This window comes from Parasteatoda tepidariorum, chromosome X1 (assembly GCF_043381705.1).
Source record: "Parasteatoda tepidariorum isolate YZ-2023 chromosome X1, CAS_Ptep_4.0, whole genome shotgun sequence".
NCBI classification, from domain to species: Eukaryota; Metazoa; Arthropoda; class Arachnida; order Araneae; family Theridiidae; genus Parasteatoda; species Parasteatoda tepidariorum.
Genome location: NC_092214.1, coordinates 63,028,921 through 63,039,006, shown reverse-complemented (window position 1 = coordinate 63,039,006; position 10,086 = coordinate 63,028,921). Strand labels below are relative to the sequence as shown.

Genomic DNA, 10,086 nt, shown 5'->3' with positions numbered 1-10,086 from the left:
TCTATCTATCTATATATATATATATATATATATATTTAATATATGTATATAAATATATAATATATGTATATATATTACTAAATATACATTGTTTAAGTACTAGAATTAACTTATGTTATTAGGATAGTTCTACATGGCTTTATTTTGGTGAAAATTTGTTGTTAGAGTTTTTTGACTGCTATATGTTTGTAAGATATACATCTAACAAAACATTAAGTACATTTCATTTGAAAATTTTGTTTGCATGCTCACTGTTTGTGTAAGGCATTAGTTTAAAGAGTTAGGTTTTTGATATGGCCAGCATCAAAAACTGGCTTGAACTGTTAAAAAGTAATCAAAACCATCAAAAACTGTAAAAAATTTAGGATGAACTAGCGATGTCATAGTGCATGTGAAATTTTTATAGTATATTTAAAACATTAATATAAAATACAAAATACTCTATATATATGTAAGATAAAATATATATGTAACATAAAATACATGAAATATATATATAACATACAAGTTTCAACTAATCTTTGTTATTCCTTTATCTAAATCTTCATTTATTATTCAAAACTAAATGCTTTCTCGCACTTAAGTATTCACTTCCTCTTTTCTTATTCTATATTTAGATCTCAAGTATGTATGAATTAACATTTTATAGGTTTCCTGTTACTGACTGTGAGAAACATATTTTCCCCTTGACTTACTTATTGGACCAATAGTAATTACTTTCCCTTTTCCTACAATTCCCATGTTAGACTATTGCATGAAAATCAGCTAATGAAATAACACTACAAAGTAGAAAATGTGTATTTAAATACTGAAAACAAATTCCTTGATTCGAAAAACATGAGAAAAGCTTTATTTTTGTTTTATTATCTTTGAATGCTAAACTTTTCAGTTACAAGTTTGTAATCACGGGCACAGTAGGCTTTGGTCCTCAAAGGGCTGTCGTGCCACTGAGTTCAGTTTGTAATCAGCCTTCTCAGTACATTGAAGCAGGGCTAAAGAGAATAGAAAGGCTGGTTCACTCCTTTGAAGAAACTCTCGCCGCGCCAATCCTCCAATTTTCTCTAGTGACGTCACTTTGGCGCAAATCTCTCACTTTTACTTCAAGAACAGAGCGTTCGGCCTTAATAGCTCTATCTAATATTGGAACATTTCTTTTTGTGACATAATCTAAGACATTTGTTACTTTCTATAATGACTTTCCTCAGTTTTTGCCGTGAATTTACAAAATTTTAAAACTATTAACGAAATGCCAGTTTGCGCGATTGCAACTTGCAAAGATTCTGATAGAAAAACAAAGGGAAAAAAATATAATTTTCCGCGTATTCCCTAAAGTAAATGAACAATTATGTAAAGAATGGATTCCAAAATGACACAGTTAATATAAAACAGCAATACGTTTTTTCTATCGTTAAGAACTTTTATAAAAATTCGTTATCTAAATAGAAACTGCCTCGTTACTTCAAAAAGAAAGGCATGTGAAAAAAATTAAAAAATGGATGAAGTCAAAGAAAATTCAAACGTAAGTAGAAAGTATTAATAAAATATATAGCTTACAGTTGAAATTCTCCTAATTTCATAACTTATTTTTTTAATGTAGTTATTCTAAATATTTATGATTCTTTTAAAAATTATATTCTCTTGAATTTAAATATCTATAAATTATATCATCTTAAATTTAAATATCTATAAACAATTGTAAAATTTCTAATGTCATTATGAACCTAAATTATTATTTTGTTTCAGTAATTAGCGTTTAAGGTTGATGTTTCCTAATGATTAAGTATGAACAAATTACTATTAACAGCATATTTTAAAATCCGGGATTCTAAATTTAACTCAACTTATTGTTATAAAAGAATATGTAGATAAAAAAGTTTCGATATATTGTTTCATTTTTCTTAATAATTAAAGTTGAAACTGAACTTTTTGAAATAAAGTATTTATAGTGTCATTTTCGCCAACTAGTAAATTTTTTTATAAGTTTAAAATGGTATTTTTTTAATATAATGGCCAAGAAAGTTTTTTGAAACTATGTTTATGAATGGAAATAATGTGTTAATTACGTCAAGTTTGAAAGCTAATTACCAGAAAAAGTCTAACTTACTTTTACAAAGAGAAAGATGCAAAGTTATCATAATATCTTTGCGTGCAATCTTTCGAGATCTGTGGACACAGTTACGTCATGAGGAGGGAAATCGTAGCTTCAGCTCTAAGAGCGGAGTGAACTAGCCTTTCTATTCTCTTTAGCCCTGACATTGAAGTATCCTCATATCAATAGCTTTGGAGGGTTGATTTTTTCTTTATGTCAGCCAACTGGAAAACAGGAATATCCTTCCAATCAGGCTTGGTTTCATAGGTTATATTTACAAAAACTTTAATCTGTACTATCGAAGCCAAAGAAAACAATAAAAACAAGTGTCAGATATTGGTAACAGTATACTAATAAAGATACTATTTTGACACTTTATTTTTATCATATAACTGGATTCATCCACAATTAAAAATTCAGACATAAACAATTTATTTGCTCTTCAAAACAAAGGTACACAAAATTCTTAGAATTGCAAATTGGCAAATTTTTAAAAGTGTCCAAAACTTTTAAAATACCCTCAAATAGGATTCAAACTATTTTTTTAGACAAATACTCACATGTTTTGCTTTTGCAGTACGGAAATTAGCAAATATTTTTTTTTTGAGTTGGTCCAAAATAGTCTGTTAACAATATGTATGATTTTTCAAAAATTTTTACATTCAAGAGAGGTAAAATACAATTAATGAATTTTTAAAAAAATACTTATTATTAAAATTAATCTACCGTAAAATACCGGTAAAGCGCCCCCTTAATTTTGACGAAAATCGGCGTGATTTAGAGGGGGCCGATAAACGGTACTCAAGAAAATTCTGAGCATCGTTTAGTTCTAAAAAATCGTCTATATTGGTTGGGCATTAATAATTATAAATCGCAAAATACACAGTAAAAATAATCATAGCAAAAGGGAGAAAATAAAAATTTTTATTAGTAAAATCACTTACCTTTACAGTGATCCTTCATTTTTAAATTTCAGTGCGATTGCGGCACATGCAAATAGGTGAAAAAATAAAAAATATATACAACAGCATATTTCATAAGAAGAAAGATATTTTATTTAGTTACTTTAATCATTATCTGAAAATCCATTAAAAGAAATATCAGAATCGTCATCCAAAATAAGGTTAACACACTCTTCATTCAGTTCATCAGTGATATCATTGTCTATAGATCCGACATTGACTTCCGCTAATCTGGAATGAAATAGCCCATCTTCGCTTCCATCTAAAGCGTTCGATATACCTCAACGCTTGAAGGATTTAGAAATAGTCTCTTCGGTGACCGCTTCCCAAGCGGCTGACACAAAACCAACCGCATCTTGCCGAGCTGACCTTTTTAGATTCCCAGCAAGAGTCTTTTGTTTGTTCCTAATGAAGACAGCCCATTCTCTTCGCAGTGCACTTTTAAAGGGCGCCATCCACGAAACATCTGCTGGCTGCAGAAGGCCTGTGCACCCTGCCGGAATCAAAACCAAATCAGTGTCTAGATCTTTTAATTTTTCTTGGAGACTTGAAGTTCTATGGATTGAAGCTCGATCTAAGATAATCAATCTTCTTACATCATCTTCATTGGGACCCCAAATCCTCGTTAACCAACTTTCCATAAGGTTGGTCGTCATCCATCCGTTGAAAGAGCAGGTAACTTTTACATTATGAGGAACTTTTAAGTCTTTCAGCACGCGAGGTGGGATGCGTCCTGTTGGCTCTTTTAAAATCACGAAAGCGGGAAGCTTATGCCCTGAGGCAGTTGCTGCTAGCGCTACGGTAAAGCCTCGCTTTTTGCACCCCGTGTTTGTGATTCTGATTGTACTTTTTCCAGCAATATCATTAGTCCGAGCGTATGGCTCATCAAACCGCACCATCGTTTGATCCATATTTCGAATATTATATGGCGTGTAGTCATTTTTTATTCTTAACGAACGAATAGCTTGAATGAAGCTATTTGCGGCTTCAACGTGATCACTTGGCAACTTCTGGCTTTCATTTGTTCCTCTTCGCATGGAAATGTTGAACCTTTTTTTCCATCGTTTTATATACATAGAGGATGCTTTGAAATCTATAAGTCCAAGAGAAGCTGCTATTTTTAATGCTTCTTCATCTAGCATTCTGTTGGATACAGCAAAGCCATTTTCTCTTTCTTTTCTAAAAATTCAAACAGGGTATCATCTAACTCTTCTGATAAAGGTTTTCTCCCAGTGAGTAATTTCCACATTTTCTTTTGTTCCCCATGATTATTGGCTAATAAAATTTCTTCTTTATTAATCCACTCTCGAATTCTTTTTCCGTCGATGCCGAAATACCTAAAAGTTCGGTGTATAACAGAACCATTTTCCTTATGCCATTGGATGACTTCCAACTTTTTAGAAACAGTATAAGAGCTGATTTTAGGCATCCTGCTTGTTAGGGATCGCAATAATCTCTAATCTCTGTGAACAAGGGGAATGTTCAGTCTCCACCCCCAAAATATTCTGATTTTTCTTGCCCCTGTAGTACAATTCTAAGAAATGATAATTCCCTTTGACTCCTTATCTCTTTCATTCAATTCCACCCCCTTCCAATTTACATTCTTCTTCCCCTGCTTGGCAAAGGACATTCTTTCTTTTCTGCTCAATCTTTTTACATTCAACTCTCCCACTACACCCTAATTTTTTTTCGCATTCTTATCAGTGAGTGTACATTCCAATCAAGGTGACCTTGACCTACCTACATGCAACTGGGAGGAAATGTTGACCACACATACAGAGGTTGCTTCCCCCTCTCTTCCCATCACACTTAGCAAACACCTGCACTTTAGTTAGCTATCTTCAATTCAGTGATTGTGATTGATTACCTACCTTTTTCTATCACTCATTGTTCTCTTTTACAGTCTAACATTAATCCTCTACCTTAAACACCAGGATAACTATTTTTTATAAATAAAATCCTAAAGAAATTTTTAAAATAAGAACTTATAAATTGTGGTGTAGAGAGAGGAGGGGGGGGGCGTTTTTTGGGTACTGATTGGCAATCTGCATAGATGTGAAACTACAGGGGGGGGGGCGCTTTATCAGTATTTTACAGTACATACTCTTGACTATCATGTGACACAGTTGAGCGCAATATACACATATATTTGATGAAGAAATTAATAATTATATTGATTTGGGTAATGGAAAATGTTTAATTGTTCCTTCTACTATTTTTAGTATTTTTAAATGAAATTTTTTCAAAATAAAATTAAAACAACATAAAAAAAAATTATTCAAAATAATAGCTCAAAATTATTATTTTTTTACTTACTTTAGTAAATATAAAATTTTCCTGCACATTCTCAAGAAATTCCATATTTTATAACAATTGTTAAATTTTTTTTCATTTTCTCAAAAAAGTTCTTTTTTTAACTTAATTTATTCATAATTCATAACCTCAGCTAACATACTCAAAGAACAATTAAAATTTAACTCTATTTGTCAGTTTAAGACTATTTCTTAAGTACTTTATTAAGTCCTCATTGGAAATATTTGTTCTCGTGAAACACTTGCACAAGTTGCATTAATTGTTTCAAAATAATTTATTTCTAAATACCAGGTTAAGAAAACAAGGTGCAAGAATTTCACGCTATACTTCTCTTCTAGACACTTCTTGTTTGACACTGAAATCTGATAAAAACTCCTGCCTTATCTACTTGAAAAACGTTTCTTGTCTAACCCGATTTTCATACTTTATTTTTTCTGACCTTCAGAAATTGCAAGTTTTGTTTTGAAGTATTTTTAGGATGTAAATAAATACTTGTGATATTCATGTATATATTTTTTTTAAGATTTGAATCGTATGCTAGCTCCTGCTCTATCTCCAACCTTTAAATTCATTATGTCACAGAATCATCTTTCATGGACGTAAAGTGTCGCCCCCTCACCATTGGTCTTTAAATATTATTATTTTTAAAATTCTTTTTCTATTATTCGAATACCTTCTTTAAGGAAACGTTACAATTTGAAAGCTTCCAGTGGAATTTTTGTTAGCATGTAGAGGTCTATATTTTATGTAGTTGAGATTTTCTCAAGACATTTTCTTTTTACAGAAGTTAGTTTGTGTAAGGAAAATAGAAATTTAATATTTAACCTTAAACATTACATATGCTATGCTTTATGACATATAACTAATTATATTTACACTTATACGTAAGTGAAATTTTTTTACTTTTTTGTTTTGACACAGGCTTTTTTCAGGTTTTTGACACTGGTTTCATGACTGCTTTATCCGTAGTTATAGCCACCAAAAACTGACTTATGTCAAAAACTGGCCAGCCATGATTTGTTATCAAATTTTCTCAAGGCCATAAAAATTAAGACTCAGTTAATAAAAAGATGTGTACGTATACAAAACCAGTTTTGTTTGTTTGTAACAATGGTTTTCATTAACATTTTTCCTTTTGCTTTACCAAAAGTATTTTTTTTTCATGAGTTTTTTAAAATCTTTTTAGCACACTCTACATGGTAAGTTTTTAAATCTAAATGCTTAATTTGATAGTGGATTTGTTTTTATGTGCTTAAGGAAAATTAATCAAAATTCTAGTTATCTTGTAAAATAAATATTTTTTTATTATCTTTTACTTATATTTTTAAGTTAAGAAGTGATTTTCAATTTTCTGCTAAATTACGTGGGATAGTCCAACTTGTCAGTACATTTTGTATTTTATTACATTTTTTTTCTGGCAAAAACACTCAGTCTTATGTCAGTGATGTAATCTCTGTTCACATTTATATTGTCTTAACACTGTTTACTTTTATTAATTATGATATAGTTTAGAATCTTTGTTTCCTTTCAATTTAACTGGTTCCTTAACATCTGTCTACTAGGGGGTTATCTCCAAATAAATGCAGGTTCCTTCACCTTAATGTTATCTAAAAACATTTTCTTTAGTTCTTGTTCTTTTTTTCAATTTTGTGTTAATGCATAGTTTTTAGCATTGTTTAATTTTTGCTACCTGGAATAAACAATGTAGTAGTTTTTTTTCCTTTTGAGTTTATGTAATTTGATAGTATATGAGAACACTATTTTATGAGTTTCAATCAAAACTCATACATTACCATTGAATGTTCACTTGATATTGCTTTGCAGAAAAAATGAGTTAAACCTGCAATGACAAATGTATTTTGACCCATAAAATAGGTTTAAATAGAAGCTAGCAAACTTAGAGAGCTTGGTGTATATATAAATAAATATTGTATTCATGCCTATTAGGTGGACTGAAATAAAGGTTTTAAAAGACTCATTTGTTGAAATAAACGCAGGCTATCTATAAAAAATGCATATTGGTTTTATTTAAACTGCTGTTAGATTTTGGAAATCTTTTAAAATTATTATTTGTAAAACATATTTTTATAGTAACTTTATTTTTATTAATAAATTTTCTAACTATTTTTATTTTCAAGGATAATTGCAATAAAAAGAAAAACGCGTATGTGTGTTCTGTATGTATTGTGTAACCCTGTGGCAGAATTTCTTCGAGCTATCTGCGATAAAACTGTCTAGCACTAATATCTTTCTGCAAGATACTTTTAATAATAACAAACATACGTTACTAATTTAAAATAACTTAAGCGCTGTGTTTCCAAAAAAACTAATTTTTTTTATTTGAATGTGTAAATTTTTTTATTCTTATATTATGGGGGATATTCTCGTATTTTGTTGGAAGGGGGGGGGGAGAGGGTGGTGCCGCACAAATTATTTCCTTCTTTGCATTTTGTCAAATCAATCAATCCCAATAAAAATAAATAAAAATAATGTAATCTGTTATCGAAAAAAAGATTGATGATGAAATCATGCGAATTGGACTCCTCAAAAAAGGGTTACTCAAATGCATAATAAAAAATTGTAATATCGTATGAAAAATATCAGATATAAAAACTGTTGAGAAATCAATAGCCGCCAAAAATTAGATAAAATTATTGCCTTAAAAAGTAAGTACTCAAATGCACGATTCGAATTTTCCATATTGTGTGAAATATATCGAGATATTTAAAAACCGTGTGAAAATCAATGTCAGTAACTGCCGAAAATACAATCAAAACATTACATTGATTAACCATAGTATCGACGTTAATTAAGCCAATCAAAACGTTATCTAAATGCATGGTTCAAATATTAATGTGTAAGTTTCTGTAGACAAGAAAACTGAACTTTTTTACTTTTCAGAAGAAAAATCTTTCTGCAAGAACTCTAACATTCAGCGACAATGTCGCTGTGTTACTGCAATTCTGCCACGGGGTTGCGTATGAATTTGAAACATTTTGATTTAATGATATTTCAAAACTTATGCATTGCTTTCTTCATTAAAAGGTTCATTTAAATGATTAGTTAAATAAAATGTTGCAGTGCATTTTTTCTACTGCATGAGAGATGTAGTTTGTGATAATTGACTCATAGAGCAACTACTGAGAGTTAATTGATTAGAAATATACAAAATAGTAAAATATAGTGANTTCTTGAGTTATCGCGATTTTTGTGAATTTTCCTTAATTTATGATAACCAGTGTAGTTTGTGATAATTGAATCATAGAGTAACTACTGAGAGTTAATTGATTAGAAATATACAAAATAGTAAAATATAGTGAAAAAAAATTAAGTAAAACTAAATCATTCTAAAATAATTTTTTAAAATTTATTTAAATTTTTTTTTTAAAGAATGAATCTTAGATGATGCATAATAAACTAAGTTATTGTCAACCTATAAAAAGAAAAATAAGTTGCTTTCATCTTCTAAAAGGAGCTTCTAATTGAGAAAAACAATTTGCTCAGTGTATCATTTTTTTTTATGAAGACCCATCTGAATTTTTGAAAAACAAAATCAGCAAATATTTTTCTTTCTGTAATCTTTTAGTAATTTTTTTGTTTTTAATAGGATACTAGTTTTTTACAAAATTATACTTACCCAAGCCATAATGTAAAATTGATTTAACTCATTCCGTAATTAATGTAACATTTCGTAAATGAGAAATTTTTATTTTTTCACTATTGAACTCTGAGAAATCATACAAATTTTTTCATTTATTTGTAATGTTATATTTTTAAGGCGATGTCTTTTCATCTTAATAATAATTATACATTTAAAATTTTTTTATTATTTTTTACAGATGGCAATTTCAGAGAATTATCAAACTATGTCTGACACTACATTTAAAGCTTTACGGCGTTTACTTCCAGTTACAAGAACCAAAATTGATTGGCAGAAAATTTTAACATTTAAAAAATTAGGAACAGAACTGAAGCATCATTGATATTAGTGCATATTGAATTAGTTTGAACTACATTGTTAAAAACAAATTATGTCTTAGGATTTATACATTTGGAAGATGTTCCTTCTGAACTTGTGTTAAAATCTTGTTTGGTATAATGTGTTATTATTGTTTAATCATGTGCTTTATGAATAGTGCCTAGAAATAGCATTTAATTCTGTTATTAAAAAAAAAAAAATTGAATCCTGTTATATGATATATTCTATATTTTTTTACTATGTTGATTAGAATTGTATTCTTTATAATTGACCATTATTTTTGTCACATTATAGTGACATAAATTTTATTTTTTATCATAATTTTGTTTTTAATTATTTTCTTTCAATTTTGGGTTTTACTTTGAATTTCTTTTATGTATTATCTAATTTCATATACACAATTGTTTAAATACGCCAATTAAAATATTTTGAGTTTTTTAATTGTGTCTTTTTACTGTTGTGTTTATTACAAACACTAATTTATATATGCTTAGTCGCACTTCAGATTAAACTTATGCATAAAGATTTAAATATTTTTTTAAATTATAAAATAGTCTTTAGTTAAGTCAGCTATTTAATTATGCGGCATTAGCAAAATACAAAAAAAAAGGAAAAGAAAACATGATGTTACTTATTGTCTTTTTCAGAAACCTTAATATCTAACTTTTAAAACTATTCTATTTTACCAATAATTTGGTAATAACTAGATTTTTAATTCTTCATGTTTTATTTTTCAGTAGTAG

The 10,086-nt window shown here is 29.0% G+C and overlaps 1 protein-coding gene across 1 annotated transcript in view; it reads left to right on the top strand.

Moving 5' to 3' along the window:
* Positions 1-9,784, top strand: part of LOC107452621 (F-actin-capping protein subunit alpha) — a gene marked incomplete in the record, with an annotated part of 37,411 nt that extends 27,627 nt beyond the window's left edge. Inside the window, 1 exon segment of the mRNA XM_043054189.2 lies at positions 9,204-9,784. Coding sequence (XP_042910123.1) covers positions 9,204-9,347 — 144 coding nt within the window.
* Positions 9,785-10,086: the final 302 nt, after the last annotated feature.